General features: G+C 38.5%; 1 protein-coding gene across 15 annotated transcripts in view; it reads left to right on the top strand.

The window, feature by feature from the left end:
• rab28 (RAB28, member RAS oncogene family) overlaps positions 1-19,143 on the top strand; it is a 276,189-nt gene that overhangs the window by 194,230 nt on the left and 62,816 nt on the right. For all 15 annotated transcript variants that reach the window (XR_011353966.1, XR_011353964.1, XR_011353965.1 and 12 more), the window contains one exon: positions 6,013-6,116. Coding sequence is in view for 9 of the 15 variants with exons in the window: in XM_069925999.1 (XP_069782100.1) it covers positions 6,013-6,116 (104 nt within the window). In the remaining 6 variants the exon portion in view is untranslated. The remainder of the gene's footprint in view (positions 1-6,012; positions 6,117-19,143) is intronic.

Genomic DNA, 19,143 nt, shown 5'->3' with positions numbered 1-19,143 from the left:
AGAATTCTATTGGGAATCCATCCTCTCCTGGTGTTTTATTATTTGGTAATTTTTTTATTATCTCTTGTATTTCTACTATTTCAAATGGTTCTGTTAATTTATTTTGTTCCTCTATTTGTAGTTTTGGTAGTTCAATTTTAGTTAGAAATTCATCTATTTTCCCTTCTTTCCCTTCGATTTCAGTTTGGTATAATTGTTCATAGAATTCTCTAAAGTTTTCCTCGATCTCCTTTGGATTATATGTGATTTGTTTGTCTTTTTTCCTTGATGCCAATACCATTTCCTTAGCTTGTTCTGTCTTAAGCTGCCATGCTAGAATTTTGGGCGTTTTTTCCCCTAGTTCATAATATTTCTGTTTTGTCTTCATTATATTCTTCTCCACCTTATATGTTTGTAGTGTTTCATATTTTATTTTTTTATCTGCAAATTCTCTTCTTTTAGTTGTATCTTCCTTCATTGCTAATTCTTTTTCTATATTTACTATTTCCCTTTCCAACTGCTCTGTTTCCTGATTATAGTCCTTCTTCATCTTGGTTACATAACTTATTATTTGCCCTCTAATGAACGCTTTCATTGCATCCCATAGTATAAACTTATCTTTCACTGATTCCGTATTTATTTCAAAATGTATTTTAATTTGTCTTTCAATGAATTCTCTAAAATCCTGCCTTTTGAGTAACATGGAGTTTAATCTCCATCTATACATTCTTGGAGGAATGTCCTCTAACTTTATTGTCAATATTAAGGGTGAATGGTCCGATAGTATTCTAGCTTTATATTCTGTTTTTCTTACTCTATCTTGCATACGAGCTGATAACAAAAATAGGTCTATTCTTGAGTATGTTTTGTGTCTAGCCGAGTAATATGAATATTCCTTTTCATTTGGGTGTTGTTTCCTCCATATATCCAAAAGTTGCATTTCTTCCATCGATTTAATTATAAATTTCGTTACTTTGTTCTTTCTGTTAATTTTTTTCCCAGTTTTGTCCATATTTGAATCCAAATTCAGGTTGAAATCCCCTCCTATTAATATGTTCACTTGCGTATCTGCTATCTTCAAAAAAATATCTTGCATAAACTTTTGATCTTCTTCGTTAGGTGAATATACATTGAGTAGATTCCAAAACTCTGAATATATCTGACATTTTATCATTACATATCTCCCTGCTGGATCTATTATTTCCTCTTCTATTTTAATTGGCACATTTTTACTAATTAATATAGCTACTCCTCTTGCTTTTGAATTATATGACGCTGCTGTTACGTGTCCTACCCAATCTCTCTTTAATTTCTTGTGCTCCAATTCAGTTAAATGTGTTTCTTGCACAAATGCTATATCAATTTTTTCTTTTTTCAGTAAATTTAGCAGTTTCTTCCTTTTAATTTGGTTATGTATTACGTTAATATTTAAAGTCATATAGTTCAGCGTAGCCATTTTATACTTTGTTTATCTTCCCTTTCCGTTTCTCCATCATCACCTTTCCTTCTTATCCATTTCTGCTTTCTTGTTTTGAACACTTTATAAGACAACATTTCTAAAACATCAAACATTTTCCTTATTTTCCTATTTAAAACTTCTTTAACCCCATTCTCCCCTCCCCCTCCTGAGTTGTCCTTTATCCCTTGTCGGACAACCACATCTCCCCTCTCCATTTGGATTTGCAAATTAAGAAGGAATCACCACTCAGCTGATTTTGCAGTGACCGTAACTCCTCCCCACCCAGCCCCCCCAGAAAAGATTTCAATTTTCATATGTAACAAAGGTCACTCTTTTAATTCCCTCCTTATTCCCTCTATTCCATTTCCCTCCCTTATTAATTCTTGTCTATACTCTATATATTTTCCTCTAAATACGGATACATTCATGTATGCACACTATATATATACACACATATACCCCTTTACACACATACATATAGATCGTGGTCATTTTTACTCTTATTACATGTCTTCATCTCTCTGCTTGTTTTGTAGTTGTTCTGCAAATTTCCTTGCTTCCTCTGGATCCGAGAATAGTCTGTTTTGTTGCCCTGGAATAATTATTTTAAGTACCGCTGGGTACCTTAACATAAACTTATATCCTTTTTTCCATAAGATCGTTTTCGCTGTATTGAACTCCTTCCTCTTCTTCAGGAGTTCAAAACTTATGTCTGGATAGAAAAAAAATTTTTGACCTTTATATTCCAGTGGCTTTTTGTCCTCTCTTACTTTCTTCATTGCTTTCTCCAATATATTTTCTCTTGTTGTATATCTTAAGAATTTTACTAAAATGGATCTTGGTTTTTGCTGCGGTTGTGGTTTTGGGGCTAAAGTTCTATGTGCCCTCTCTATTTCCATTTCTTACTGTAATTCTGGTCTTCCCAGGACCTTGGGGATCCAATCTTTTATAAATTCTCTCATATTCTTCCCTTCTTCATCTTTCTTAGGGCCCACTATCTTTATATTATTTCTTCTATTATAGTTTTCTATTATATCTATCTTCTGAGCTAACAGCTCCTGTGCCTCTTTAGCTTTTTTATTAGATTCTTCTAATTTCTTTTTTAAGTCTTCTACTTCCATATCTACAAATGTTTCTCGTTTTTCCATATTTTCCACTCTTTTTGCCAATTCTGATATGGCCACTTCCATTTTATTCATTTTTTCTTCTGCATTCTTAATTCTTCTTTTTATCTCATCAAATTCTTGTAATTGCCAATCTTTCACTGATTCCATATATTCTTTAAAAAAAGATACATCCATTGTCTTGCTTTTCTCTTCTTCTTCCACTTCTTTCTGTTCTTCTTCTTCTTCTTCCTCTGGATTGACCATCTGTTGTTTCCTTGTTTTCTTTTTACCCTCTTCTTTCTTGTTGTTGTTATTGTCTGTGTTCTGCACCTGCTGCTGTGCTGCAGGTGTCTCTCTCAGCTGTGGAGATCGACTCCGCAGCTGTTCCCCCCTCCCGTCAGTGTGTTTTTTTTCATGCGCATCGCACATGCGCGACTCCTCGCGCATGCACGGTTGCGCACTTTTACTCGGCTCTGCGAGCCATTTTTGTAGTCCCGAGCCCGGGACTTCCACTGACCTGTGGGAGCGGGCTTCTCTCTCCACGGCAGGCCTCTTCGGACAGGTAAGGCCTTCACCTTCTTCTTCCGACGTCTTTCCTTCTTCTTTTCTTCCCGTTGTTCTTGGTTTTTCTTTCTTCGCTGCCATTTTCTCTGCACTTTTACTTTCACTTTGCTTTGGTTTTTAAGTTTGTGCCTTTTCTTTTTCTCTATCTTTTTTTAACTTTTCTGGAGAGGGCTGGAGTTCCCCTACCGGCCACTACTCCATCACGTGACTCCCCTGCATAGGGAATACTTAAAGTGGTATGTGAATGGAAAGTAAAAGGTTGGGAACCACTGTATAATGGTGGAGTGGTGTAAATCAACCACTGACTTCTGGCATTTTGGAACTCGAGGTATTTTTCTCTTGCTGAAAGTTTCCAGTCATTCAAATGTTTCTTTTTCAGGAAAATATTTTTAAGAATGACAAGCATTAAATAAGGTCACATTTTAAAATATAAATCAGTGATGGCCATTCCTAATGAATGGCATTTGGAAAGCTGCTTCTGCTTCAGAACGAAAGAAAATGATAACTTTTAAAGAGAAACATATGGTTTTGTTTTTCAACATAATTTAATATTCCAAGCATTTCAGAACTATTTCCCTCAAATTTTTCCATGAAATTTTGTGAATAAAAATATGAATATGGGATACTGGAATAATTGGATTGAGTAGTTTGTTGTCAGTTTGATTGTGATTGGTAATCCAGTCGCATATTGCTCCCAATATCTCTGTGATCTTGAGATGTAATGTTTCCCTTGTGTTTGCATATTAGAGAACATTAAACCTGCCAAGAACATTTTGGACAGTGATTTAGAACGTATTATTCTTTTAAACAATGTCGTTTTAAAATTGGTTCATGATATATTTACGAAAAATAGTACTTTTTTAAAAGCATTAAAAACTCATATTCTTTGGCTTGGCTTCGCGGACGAAGATTTATGGAGGGGGTAAAAAGTCCACGTCAGCTGCAGGCTCGTTTGTGGCTGACAAGTCCGATGCGGGACAGGCAGACACGGTTGCAGCGGTTGCAGGGGAAAATTGGTTGGTTGGGGTTGGGTGTTGGGTTTTTCCTCCTTTGCCTTTTGTCAGTGAGGTGGGCTCTGCGGTCTTCTTCAAAGGAGGTTGCTGCCCGCCAAACTGTGAGGCGCCAAGATGCACGGTTTGAGGCGTTATCAGCCCACTGGCGGTGGTCAATGTGGCAGGCACCAAGAGATTTCTTTAGGCAGTCCTTGTACCTTTTCTTTGGTGCACCTCTGTCACGGTGGCCAGTGGAGAGCTCGCCATATAACACGATCTTGGGAAGGCGATGGTCCTCCATTCTGGAGACGTGACCCATCCAGCGCAGCTGGATCTTCAGCAGCGTGGACTCGATGCTGTCGACCTCTGCCATCTCGAGTACTTCGACGTTAGGGATGAAAGCGCTCCAATGGATGTTGAGGATGGAGCGGAGACAACGCTGGTGGAAGCGTTCTAGGAGCCGTAGGTGGTGCCGGTAGAGGACCCATGATTCGGAGCCGAACAGGAGTGTGGGTATGACAACGGCTCTGTATACGCTTATCTTTGTGAGGTTTTTCAGTTGGTTGTTTTTCCAGACTCTTTTGTGTAGTCTTCCAAAGGCGCTATTTGCCTTGGCGAGTCTGTTGTCTATCTCATTGTCGATCCTTGCATCTGATGAAATGGTGCAGCCGAGATAGGTAAACTGGTTGACCGTTTTGAGTTTTGTGTGCCCGATGGAGATGTGGGGGGCTGGTAGTCATGGTGGGGAGCTGGCTGATGGAGGACCTCAGTTTTCTTCAGGCTGACTTCCAGGCCAAACATTTTGGCAGTTTCCGCAAAGCAGGACGTCAAGCGCTGAAGAGCTGGCTCTGAATGGGCAACTAAAGCGGCATCGTCTGCAAAGAGTAGTTCACGGACAAGTTTCTCTTGTGTCTTGGTGTGAGCTTGCAGGCGCCTCAGATTGAAGAGACTGCCATCCGTGCGGTACCGGATGTAAACAGCGTCTTCATTGTTGGGGTCTTTCATGGCTTGGTTCAGCATCATGCTGAAGAAGATTGAAAAGAGGGTTGGTGCGAGAACACAGCCTTGCTTCACGCCATTGTTAATGGAGAAGGGTTCAGAGAGCTCATTGCTGTATCTGACCCGACCTTGTTGGTTTTCGTGCAGTTGGATAATCATGTTGAGGAACTCATATAGTCACAGATGAAAATGTTATTAGCACCTATTCTGCAGCAAACAACCAGATTTTTAAATAACTAAAAATCACTTTGGAAAAAATAAACTCATTTACTGTTGACCTGTGTACTATATATTTTTTTGAAATAAAATAAATATGAAAATATTAAAAATATGATATGCTTTTGGCATTCCTGTTCTCAAACAGAAATATAATTACAAGAGATCTTCAAAGTTCCATAAAAAGATGCTGTTCACAACAACTTATAGAGACAATTCAGTTTTGGAAGTAGCTGCTTTTGTGATCAGCTTCTACAACGATTTTCTTTGCACAAAGTAAAAGAATGCAAAACATGCTTTGAATTGGATAGAGGTAGCATTTGAAATTCTGTAATTTTATTTATCTCAAGTTTGATTGTGGCTGAATAGTCTGGAATTTAAAAAAAAATCACTAAAGGAAGGTCCAGGCTAGAATATGTAATATATGACTATTCATGCTTGAAAAGAGAGCTGTTAAAATTGATAAACTTTATTTTAATTAAGATTAGTCATGCATTTTGATAAAGTGATTTTTTTGATGTTAACACTGTAATTGCATCAGTGGTAATTGTGCTATACAGCAGGCAAAGAATACTACTTTTTGTATCATTATGTGCAGCTTTACATTTGACTTTACTACCAGAGTTAAATAGACATGTTTCATTCATAAAATATGTTCGCTGAAGGCTAATATTTTTTTTTATTCTTACTTTCGTAGTTGACCTGGAACACATGCGAACTGTGAAGACAGAGAAGCATCAGCGGTTTTGCCAGGAAAACAACATCAGTGGTCATTTTGTCTCTGCCAAAACTGGAGATTCTGTGAGTTTAGAAACATTCAAATATCTTGCAACACCTAACTTCCACTGGAAACATTAAAGCAGATAAAAGTTTAACAAAATTAAATTGAGATTCAATCCCGATAAATGATAAATCAGTAAACGGAATGGCAGAGCCAACTAATGAAGATGCAAATTAGAATAATGGTCACAGAATAGTATAATCTATTATTACCTATTATTAGGTCTAAACTGATGATGGAATGGCGGTTGCTCAGAATAATTCATAGGAGTTTCTTCACTGGTAGTGAACAATGGCGTGAAGCAAGGCTGTGTTCTCGCACCAACCCTCTTTTCAATCTTCTTCAGCATGATGCTGAACCAAGCCATGAAAGACCCCAACAATGAAGACGCTGTTTACATCCGGTACCGCACGGATGGCAGTCTCTTCAATCTGAGGCGCCTGCAAGCTCACACCAAGACACAAGAGAAACTTGTCCGTGAACTACTCTTTGCAGACGATGCCGCTTTAGTTGCCCATTCAGAGCCAGCTCTTCAGCGCTTGACGTCCTGCTTTGCGGAAACTGCCAAAATGTTTGGCCTGGAAGTCAGCCTGAAGAAAACTGAGGTCCTCCATCAGCCAGCTCCCCACCATGACTACCAGCCCCCCACATCTCCATCGGGCACACAAAACTCAAAACGGTCAACCAGTTTACCTATCTCGGCTGCACCATTTCATCAGATGCAAGGATCGACAATGAGATAGACAACAGACTCGCCAAGGCAAATAGCGCCTTTGGAAGACTACACAAAAGAGTCTGGAAAAACAACCAACTGAAAAACCTCACAAAGATAAGCGTATACAGAGCCGTTGTCATACCCACACTCCTGTTCGGCTCCGAATCATGGGTCCTCTACCGGCACCACCTACGGCTCCTAGAACGCTTCCACCAGCGTTGTCTCCGCTCCATCCTCAACATCCATTGGAGCGCTTTCATCCCTAACGTCGAAGTACTCGAGATGGCAGAGGTCGACAGCATCGAGTCCACGCTGCTGAAGATCCAGCTGCGCTGGATGGGTCACGTCTCCAGAATGGAGGACCATCGCCTTCCCAAGATCGTGTTATATGGCGAGCTCTCCACTGGCCACCGTGACAGAGGTGCACCAAAGAAAAGGTACAAGGACTGCCTAAAGAAATCTCTTGGTGCCTGCCACATTGACCACCGCCAGTGGGCTGATAACGCCTCAAACCGTGCATCTTGGCGCCTCACAGTTTGGCGGGCAGCAACCTCCTTTGAAGAAGACCGCAGAGCCCACCTCACTGACAAAAGGCAAAGGAGGAAAAACCCAACACCCAACCCCAACCAACCAATTTTCCCCTGCAACCGCTGCAACTGTGTCTGCCTGTCCCGCATCGGACTTGTCAGCCACAAACGAGCCTGCAGCTGACGTGGACTTTTTACCCCCTCCATAAATCTTCGTCCGCGAAGCCAAGCTAAAGAAAGAAAGAAGAAGTGTACTGATTTTACATGAACAAATGAATGTACCAGTGGTTCAGTGTGAACCTGTGGAAATTTTTCAATTGTTGAACTTGGTAATTGGTCTGCTGTACCTGCTCTCATTGGACTTGTGATGAAACTGAGTTAATTTGTTTCATGGAGAAGGGCCTGGGCATGTTTGGAGCATGATAAATTTAAGCAGGAACAGGCTATCTCCATCTTCAACAAGATCATGGATAATCATTCTATTTAGTGCAATTTTCCTAAACTAACACCATATTTCTGTTCACCTGATATTCAATAATCCATTCATTTCTCTCTTAAATTTACTCAGTCATTGAGCTCTTAACCCTTTGGATGCAAAATTCTAAAGGTTCATTATCTTCTGGCTGAAAAAATCGAAGGATGTACATTTAATGCTCTTCATAATGTTTGGGATAAAGACACACTTTTCCTTTATTTGCTCCTGCGCTCCACAGTTTTAAATTTGTAATCAAGCAATTTACATATGATTAAAGTGCACACTCCAGATTTTATTAAAGGGTATATATGTACATTTTGACTATGTAGAAATTACAACACATTTTATACACTGTAACCTCATTTCAGGACACCATAATATTTGGGACATGGCAATGGGATGTATATTAAAGTAGTCATGTTTAGTACTTTGTTGCACATCCCTTGCATGCAATGACTGCTTGAAGTCATTCATTCATAGGCATCACCAGGTGCTGAGTATCATATCTGGTGATGCCCTGCCAGGGCTCTACTACAGCCATCTTCAGCTCTTGCTTGTTTCGGGGGTTTGTCCCCTTAAATATTCTCTTCAGCATATGAAAGACATCCTCAATTGGATTTAGAGCATGTGATTGACTTAGCCATTTAAGAATGTTCCAGTTTTTACTTTGAAAACATCTTTGTTGCTTTAGCAGTATGCTTGGGATTATAGTCTTGCTGTAAAGCGCCATCAGAGGAGTTTGGAGGCATTTGCTCGAACCTGAGCAGATAAGATGTTTCTATACACCGAGAATTCAGTTTGCTATTGCCATCAGCAGTTATATTATCAATGAAATAAGTGTGCCAGTATCTGTGGCGGCCGTAACACCCCCACCACCATGTTTCACAGATGAGGTGGTATGCTTTGGATCTTGGGCAATTCCTTTACACCTTCACACTTTGATCTTGCCATCACTCTGATACAGGTTAATCTTGGATCTCCTCTGTTCACAAGACCATTTTCCAGAGTTTTGCAAAGTTTTAAATACTTCTTGGCAAATTGTAATCTGGCCATGCTGTTTCTGTGGCCAATTAATGGTTTGCATCTTGCAGAGTAGCCTCTGTATTTCTGTTCATGAAGTCAGTCGTCATTGATATGTCCACACCTGCATCTTTTTTTAAAAAAAATATATTTTTCACATTATGAACTATATTGACCAAAATACACATAAACATTTCCCTCTTGAATATACACAGTGTCATTTTCTCCCCTTTTTCCCCCTCCCTTCCCTCCCTCCTTCCCACCCCCCTCCCCACACACTCAATGTTCAACATATATGATACATTAAACCCATTAAACAATGTCATCACACAATGAAAATAAGCAAGAAAATTGTGTCATCTACTTTTACACACTGGATCAGTTCATTTCGTCTTCTTCTCATTCTGTCATTTTAGGGGATGGAGGTCTGCGGTAGGACTTCTCTGTTGTTCCATGTACGGTTCCCAAATTTGTTCGAATACTGTGATGCTATTTCTTAAATTATATGTTATTTTTTTCCAATGGAGTACATTTATTCATTTCTATGCACCATTGCTGTATTCTCAGGCTCTCTTCTGATTTTCAGGTTGACATAACACATTTTTTTGCTACAGCTAAGGCTATCATAATAAATCTTTTTTTGTGCTCCATCCAAATCGAGGCCAAGTTCTTTATTTCTTATATTATTTAGAAGAAAGATCTCTGGGTTTTTTGGTATGTTGCTTTTGGTGATTTTATTTAATACCTGATTTAGATCTTCCCAAAACTTTTCCACTTTCTCACAAGCCCAAATTGCATGTATTGTTGTTCCTGTTTCCTCCTTACAGCGAAAACATCTATCTGATACTGTTGGGTTCCATTTATTTAACTTTTGGGACGTGGTATATAGCCTGTGTAACCAATTATATTGTATCATGCGTAACCTCGTGTTTATTGTATTTCTCATAGTTCTGGAGCATAGCTTTTCCCATGTTTCATTCTTTCTCTTTATGTTTAGATCTTTTTCCCACTTTTGTTTGGGTTTACAGCTTATTTCCTCATTCTCTTTCTCTTGCAGTTTGATGTACATGTTTGTTATAAATCTTTTAATTATCATTGTGTCTGTAATCACATATTCAAAACTGCTTCCTTCTGGTAACCTCAGCCTGCTTCCCAATTTGTCCTTCAAGTAGGTTTTCAGTTGGTGGTATGCAAACATTGTACCGTGAGTTATACCATATTTGCACTTCATTTGTTCACAAGATAATAATTTATTTCCCAAAAAACAATTTTCTATTCTTTTGATCCCTTTTCTCTTCCATTCTCTAAAGGAAAGGTTATCTATTGTGAAGGGGATTAGTTGATTTTGCATCAATATTAATTTTGGTAGTTGATAATTTGTTTTTTTTCCTTTCTACGTGAATCTTCTTCCAAATGTTGTGCAGATGGTGCAGTACTGGTGAATTTCCATGTTGCACAAGCTTTTCATCCCACTTATGTTCAGGTACCATCTCCCCTATTTTATCTAGCTCTAATCTGGTCCAATCTGGTTTTTCCCTTGTTTGATAAAAATCTGATAGGTATCTTAATTGTGCTGCTCTATAATAATTCTTAAAGTTTGGTAGCTGTAAGCCCCCTTGTTTGTACCATTCTGTTAATTTATCTAGCTCTATCCTCGGTTTCCCCCTTTCCATAAGAATTTCCTTATTATTTTCTTTAGCTCCTTGAAGAATTTCTCTGTTAGGTGAATTGGTAACAATTGAAATTGGTATTGTAACCTTGGGAAGATATTCATTTTAATGCAATTTACCCTTCCTATCAGTGTTAGTGATAAATCTTTCCAATGTTCTAAGTCATCTTGTAATTTTGTCATTAATGGCTGATAATTTAATTTGTATAGATGGCCTAGATTATAATCTAGTTGAATACCTAGGTATCGGATTGCTTGTGTTTGCCATTTAAATGGTGATTCTTTCTTAAACTTTGTGAAATCCGCATTATTCATTGGCATCGCTTCACTTTTATTTGCGTTGATCTTGTACCTCAGTACTTCTCCATATTCCTTCAATTTCGTATGTAATTCTTTTATTTGATAATTCTGGTTCTGTTAAGTATACTATGATGTCATTTGCAAATAGACTGATTTTATATTCCTTCTCTTTTATTTTTATCCCTCTTATTTTATTTTCTGTTCTTATCAGTTCTGCCAAGGGTTCTATAGCTAACGCGAACAATGAGGGAGATAGTGGACATCCCTGCCTAGTTGACCTGCTTAATTTAAATTGGTTTGATATATATCCATTTACTGTCACCTTCGCAATGGTCCCTTATATAATGCTTTAATCCAATTAATATATTTCTCTGGTAGTTTAAACCTCTGTAGTACTTTGAATAAATAATTCCATTCTACTCTGTCAAAGGCTTTCTCTGCGTCTAAGGCAACCACCACTGTTGGCGTCTTGTTTCCTTGTACTGCATGGATTAAGTTAATGAACTTACAGATTTTGTCTGTTGTTCGTCTTTTCTTAATAAATCCAGTTTGATCTAGTTTTACTATTTTTGGTACACTGTCGGCCAATCTGTTTGCTAATAGTTTAGCTATTATGTTATAATCTGTGTTGAGTAGAGATATTGGTGTATACGATGCTGGTGTTAGTGGATCTTACCCCGTCTTTGGTTTTTCTGTAATTATTGCTGTTTTGCATGAATCTGGCATGTTTTGTGTTTCTTCAATCTGGTTCATTACTTCCAGGAGAGGAGGAATTAATAAGTCTTTAAATGTTTTATAGAATTCTACTGGGAGTCCGTCCTCTCCCGGCGTTTTATTGTTCGGTAATTTTTTTAATATATCCTGTATTTCCTCTATTTCAAATGATTTTATTAATTTGTTTTGCTCCTCTTCTTGCAATTTTGGTAGTTCAATTTTAGCTAGAAATTCATCTATTTTGTCTTCTTTCCCTTCGTTCTCAGTTTGATATAATTGCTCGTAGAATTCCTTGAAGTTTTCATCGATCTCTGATGGGTTATATGTAATTTGTTTGTCCTTTTTCCTTGATGCCAATACCGTTCTTTTAGTTTGTTCTGTTTTAAGCTGCCAAGCTAGTATTTTGTGCGTTTTTTCTCCTAGCTCATAATACTTCTGATTTGTTTTCATTATGTTCTGCTCCACCTTGTATGTTTGTAGTGTTTCGTATTTTATTTTTTTGTCCGGCAATTCTCTTTTTGTTGTATCTTCCCTTGTTGCTAATTCTTTTTCTGTACTTGCTATTTCCCTTTCCAACTGTTCTATTTCTCGATTGTAGTCCTTCTTCATCTTAGTTACATAACTTATTATCTGCCCTCTGATAAATGCTTTCATTGCATCCCATACTATAAATTTATCTTTCACTGATTCCGTATTTATTTCAAAGTATATTTTAATTTGTCGCTCAATGAATTCTCTAAAATCCTGTCTTTTAAGTAGCATGGAGTTCAATCTCAATCGATACGTTCTCAGTGGGATGTCCTCCAGCTCTATTGCTAATAACAGGGGTGAGTAATCTGATAACAATCTAGCTTTATATTCCATTTTTCTAACTCTCCCTTGGATGTGGGGTGACAACAGGAACAGGTCTATCCTTGAGTATGTTTTATGTCTACCCGAATAATATGAGTATTCCTTCTCCTTTGGGTGTTGACTCTTCCATATATCCAAAAGTTACATTTCCTGCATCGATTTAACCATAAATTTGGTTACTTTGTTCTTTCTGCTAGTCTTTTTTCCAGTTTTATCCATCTTTGAGTCCAAATTAAGGTTAAAGTCCACTCCTATCAGTATATTTCCCTGCGTATCTGCAATCTTCAAAAAGATATCTTGCATAAATTTTTGATCCTCTTCATTTGGTGCATATACGTTGAGAAAATTCCAAAATTCTGAATATATCTGACACTTTATCATTACATACTTCCCTGCTGGATCAATTATTTCCTCCTCTATTTTGATTGGTACATTTTTCTTGATTAATATAGCTACTCCTCTGGCTTTTGAATTATATGATGCTGCCGTTACGTGCCCTACCCACTCTCTCCTTAATTTCTTGTGTTCCACTTCAGTTAGATGTATTTCCTGCACAAATGGTATATCAATTTTTTTCTTTCTTCAGTAAATTTAACAGCCTCTTCCTTTTGATTTGGTTATGTATTCTGTTAATATTGAAAGTCATATAGTTCAACATGGCCATTTCATACTTTGTTTCCCTCTCATTTCCGCTTCCTCATCACACCTTTCCCCCATATCCATTTCTGTTGTCTTTTTTTGAACACACTGTAAGACAACACTTCTAAAACATTAAATATTTCCACTATTCCCACATCTAAAATTCCCTTAACCCCAAATGTCCTCCTCCCTCTCTGAGTTGCCCCTTGTCCTTTGCCGGGCAACCACAACTCCCCTCTCCATTTGGATTGCGAACCCGCTCGCAAGCGTCAACTGATTTTGCAGTGACTGTTATTCTCTCCCACCCAACCCCCTCCAGAAAAGACTTTTATCTTCACATATAACAAATCTCACCCTCTTAATTCCCCCCTTACTTCCTTTGTTCCCTTTTCTTCCCCTCCTTAGTTCTTACTTATACGTTATTTTTCATCTTTATATGAAGTTTGTCGTCATTCTTGTTCTTGTTACATCTCTTCATCTCTCCTTCTGTTTTGCAGGCGTTCTGCAAATTCTCGTGCTTTATCCGGATCTGAGAACAGTCTGCTTTGCTGCCCCGGGATAACTATTTTAAGCACCGTTGGATATGTTAACATAAATTTATAGCCTTTCTTCCATAGGTTTGATTTTGCTGCGTTAAACTCCTTCCTCTTCTTCAGGAGCTCGAAACTTATATCTGGGTAGAAATTTTTTTTTTTGACCTTTGTATTCCAGTGGCTTTTTGTCTTCTCTCATTTTTTTTCATTGCCTTCTCCAATATATTTTTTCTTGTCGTATATCTCAAGAATTTTACTAAAATGGATCTTGGTTTTTGTTGCGGCTGTGGTTTCGAGGCTAATGTTCTGTGTGCCCTTTCTATTTCCATTCCTTCCTGCATTTCTGGCATTCCCAGGACCTTGGGGATCCATTCTTTTATAAATTCTTTCATATCATTGCCTTCTTCATCTTCCTTAAGGCCCACTATCTTTATATTGTTTCTCCTATTATAGTTTTCCATTATATCCATCTTCTGAGCTAACAACTCCCGTGTTTCTTTATCAGTTTCTTCCAATTTTCTTTTTAAGTGTCCACTTCCATTTCTACGGCTGTTTCTTGTTCTTCCACCTTGTCTACTCTTTTCCCTATTTCTGTTATGATCAGCTCTAATCTACTCACTTTCTCTTTTGTACTTTTCATTCTTCTTTTTATTTCACTAAATTCTCGTGTCAGCCATTCTTTTAATGCTTCCATATATTCTAGAAAATTTTTTAAATCTATGTACTGTCCATTCCCTTTATCTTCTATTCCTCTGTGCAGAGCTTGATGTTCTCCTTCTTCTTCTGTGTCTGCTCTAGGGTTTGTGTCTTCTACTTCTCTTCCTTGTATCTGTGTCTCTTCTGACTTTCTTGTTGGGCTGTTTGTCTCAGTTTGTTGGGTATTTTTTTATGGTGTCTTGATGTTGGTCCTCTTCTTCTGGGCTGGTTATCTGTTGTGTCTCTGATTTCCTTTTTTCATTCTCCTCCCTCCTGTTCCCGTTATTTTCTGTATCTTCCCACTGCGAGCCCTGCTGTCAGGTCTTTCTCAGCTGTTTGTGCTGTGGAGCTTCACTCCACAGCTGGCTCCCCCTCCCGTCGGTGTTGTCTTCGTCGTGTGCATCGCGCAAGCGTGATTCCTCGCACCTTTGTTTGGCTCCGTGAGCCATCTTTGCAGTCCTGTGTCCGGTGGGTCGCGACCCTGCGAGGTTTCCACTGACCTCAGGGAGTAGGCTCCTCTTTCCACGGCAGGACCCTGCTTCTTCGTACAGGTAAGACCTTCACCTTTCTCTTCTGGCGTCTTTCCTTCTTATTTTCTTCCCGTTGTTTTTGGCTTTTCTTTCTTTGATGCCATTTCCTCCACACCTTTATTTTTTATTTGTTGTGAGTTATGTGTCTGGGGCTTTGCTTTTTCTTCACTTTTTTCCTTCTTTTCTGGAGAGGGCTGGTATTCTCCTACCAGTCACTACTCCATCACGTGACTCCTCCTCCACACCTGCATCTTGAAGAATGTTTCTGATCTGTTGGATAGGCATTTGGGGAATTTTCTCCATTATGATGATAATTCTTCTGTCATGAGCAGTGGAGATCTTCTTTGGAATACCAGTCCCCTTGTAATTACTGAGTTCACCAGTACATTCTTTTCTTAATGATGTTCCAAACCGTTGACTTTGGTAATCCTAGGGTTTGGGTGATGTCTCTTGCTGTTTTATTCTTGCTTTTCAGCTATAATGGCTTCTTGACTTTCATTGGCACAACTCTGGTTCTCATGTTGAAAAATGGTAACTATAGACTCCAATGGTGATCAAAGACTTAGAAGCAAGCCTAGCTCTCTTATACTGGCACCAATGAAGCAATTAAACATAATGAGTACTCACAAATACCTGTAAGGCCAAATGTCCCAAACATTATAGTGCCCTGAAATGAGGGAATGATGTATAAAAGTGTTTTAATTTCTACATGGTCAAATCAAAATGTCTACAAATAACCTTTAAGAAAATTTGAAATGTGCACTTTCATCACATTGCTTTTTAAATTACAAATTTAAAACTGTGGAGCACAGGGCAAATGAAGGAAAAAAAAGTCTTTGTTACAAACATTATGGAAGGCACGGTATGCTTGAAATTCTTATTTACTTCACTTGAACAGGTATTTAATTTAAAAAAAAGCTCTATTAGTGTACATAATTTGAATTAAAAAGGGGCAATAAATATCAAAATATATATATAATCAATATTCACTATTATCCTAGTGCCGGATAAAAGTGTCTGTGCAAGAGTGCAGACTGTCCTTTTGTGGCATCGGAGCAGACTCTGATTAGTGTAATTCCTGAAGAAGGGATCAGGACCGAATCATCAACTGTCTTTTCCTTTCTATGGATGCTGCGCGACTTGCTGAATTCTTCCAGCATTTTTGTGGCTGACATACAGATGCTTTGTTTAGGGGCAGGCTATTATATAGTAACAGCTGAGCCTCTGTGGACCATCAAGCAGTCATTTACATTAATTCTTTCCTAACCCCCACAGAACTTTCCCACATTCCAATACCCCTCCCCACTTCCACCACCAGCACTCAGTTCGAAACTGAGGACAACTGGGATGTGGGAGGAAACTGAATGTAATGCAATGATACATTCAACTAGTACTATAAACAAACAAATCACTAGAAATGAAGATAGACGGTTATTTGTAATGAACTGCTGATTTACATTTGCTAAATGGTTGTGGAGATACAAAGGTTTCACTTGTCATATCCTTAATTCTTCTGTTTGTAGTTTAACCGTAGAGTAACTAATGAGAAACAGATAATTTCAGCACAGATCAATTTTTAATCATCTCTTCATCCTTTATGACGATGATGTACAGCTTTTTTGTTGGTAGGCCCAGAATGATAATCCGAATCACTGCTGACTACACTCATATGAATGCAGATGAAGTTTCTTAATAGGTCCTTGCTCGGATTATTTGGACAGTGATCAGAGAGTCCAAGGGTGGAGTGCCAGTTCACTGTATTGATTTCAGTAAATGTGTCTCTGACACATTGTGCAATTTTCAGAGTGCTCAGTCATATTTTGTCAATTACAGATATGTGCCGCTCAATGTCCATTCGGGCAATATCCAATCACATATAGGTCCGTGGACCCATAATTATTCAGTTACTGCAAGCAAGTCCGCAGCAGTTTAGAAAAAGTGATCGCTAGCTATACTCTATACTGATCTAACTCCCCTTACTGTCTCCCCACAACCACATGTCAGTCCCCATACTGATCTCACTGCCCTGATCTATCCCCACAGCCCCATATTGGTCCCGACACTCATCCCACTGCCCTGCTCTCCCCTCACAGCCTCGTGTCGGTCCCCACACTGATCCCATTGCCCTGCTTTCTCCCCATTACCAGTGCTGGTCCCTACACTGATCCCTACTTACAAATAAAAAGTTTACAGGTACCCTACAGTATCCCATATAAGTTTGCTAAGTATTTAATATGGTGTTCACACAGCATCCGCATCGCATAATCCCCAATTTTCTTTCATGTAGTTATGTGAACAAAATTGCACGCAATATTCCAAATTTGGCCTCACCAGTTCTTATATAACTTTACCACAACATAATTCTTATACTCAGTATTTTGATTTATAGCCAAAAGCTATCTTTACTACCCTAACCATCTGTGACACCACTTTCAGGGAATTACCTATCTCTATTCCCAGATCCCTCTGTTCTACTGCACTCCTCAGTGCCCTACCATTTAGCTATATATCCTTTTTTGCTTTGTTCTTCCAAAATGCAACACCTCCAACCTGTCTGCATTTAATTCTATTTGCCATTTTTCAGGTATTTTTACCAGCTGGTCCAAATCCATCTGCAAGCTTTGACAACCTTCTTGCTGTCCACAACACCTCATATTTTTGTGTCATCTACAAAATTGCTGATCCAAATTACCGCATTATTGAATCCAAATAATTGAATAGATGATAAACAGCAATGGTCCCAGCACAGATACCTGAGGCACACCATTAGTCAAAGGCCTCCAGTCTGAGAAGCATGATCCACTATCACTCTCTGGCTTCTCCCGTATAGTCAATGTCGAATCTAGTTTACGACTATACCACGAACACCGAGTGTCTGAACCTTCCTGACTAACCTATCATGTGGTGCCTTGTAAAAAGGCCTTACTGAAGTCCATGTAGACAACATCCAGTGCCTTTCCTTCATCAACTTTTCTGGTAACATCTTTGAAAAACTCTATAACATTGGTTAAACGTGACCTACCATGCACAAAGCCATGTTGACTATCACAATCAGTCCCTGGCTATCGAAATACTTGTAGATTCGATCTCTTTGAACACCTTCTAATAGGTTAATTACTACTGACATCAGGCTCACCAGCCTATAATTTCCTGGATTACTTTTGGAGCCTTTTTTAAACAATGGAACAACATATGCTACATTACCTCACTTGTGGTTAAGGACATTTTAAAGCTTTCTGCCAGACCCCCTGCAATTTATGCACTAGGCTACCTCAAGATGTGAGAGAATATCTTGTCTGGCCCTAGGGATTTATCCACAATTATTTACTTTAAGACATCTAGCAACTCCTTCTTTTTAATATGTAGAGGTTTCAACACCTCACTGTTTGTTTTCCTTACTTCCCTAGATTCTGTGCCAGTTTTCTGAGTAAATACTGATACAAAAAAACTATGTAAGATCTCTCCCATCTCTTTGGCTCCATATATAGCTGAACACTCTGATATACAGTGGACCAATCTTAATATATCTGAAGATTTTCTTCACATTGCCAAAGCAACCTCGTGTCTTCTTTTAGTTCTCCGGATTTTCTTTTTAATTTTTTTATTGCATTTTTCATTCCTCACAAGTACCTCATTTGCTCCTTGTTTTCTATACCTGCTATTCACCTCCCTTCTTCTTAACCAGATTCCCAATATCCATCAAAAACCAAGGTTCTCTGTGCCTTTAAACCTGACAGGAACATGCTGTACTCTTAAAATTTCCCATTTGAATGCCTTCCACTAACTGAACACATCCTTGCCAGAAAACAACTTGTCCCAATCCACACTTTCTAGACTAGTGGTTCTCAACCTTTTTCTTTCCACTTACATATCATTTTAAGTATTGCCTATGCTGTAGGTGCTCTGTGATTAGTAAGGGATTGCTCTGTGATTAGTAAGGAATCCAAAAAAAAAACCACCTATTTTATATCTTTAACTTATTATGCTCATATGACTGAATACTAACTGGTTATTTTCCAACAAATTAGGAGGACTGATCAAAAATTTTACGAAGAGGTAGTTTTAAAGGAGGAAATGAATATGGATATGTTTGGTAGGAACTCCAAGCCCTGGAATACACAGCTATCAATGTTTGTGTCAAAACTATGGAGAAAATATGTATTAGAATGGGGAATTTTTAAAGCGATAGTGGCATCTACCTTACAGCCATCCCTCTTCATTAACATAACATAACATAACAATTACAGCACGGAAACAGGCCATTAGGCCCTTCTAGTCCGCACCGAACCAAACACCCCTTTCTAGTCCCACCTCCCTGCACAATGCCCATAACCCTCCATCTTTTTCTCATCCATATACCTGTCCAACCTTTTCTTA

This window comes from Narcine bancroftii, chromosome 3 (assembly GCF_036971445.1).
Source record: "Narcine bancroftii isolate sNarBan1 chromosome 3, sNarBan1.hap1, whole genome shotgun sequence".
Lineage (NCBI taxonomy): Eukaryota > Metazoa > Chordata > Chondrichthyes > Torpediniformes > Narcinidae > Narcine > Narcine bancroftii.
This window is presented reverse-complemented; position numbering and strand designations above follow the sequence as displayed.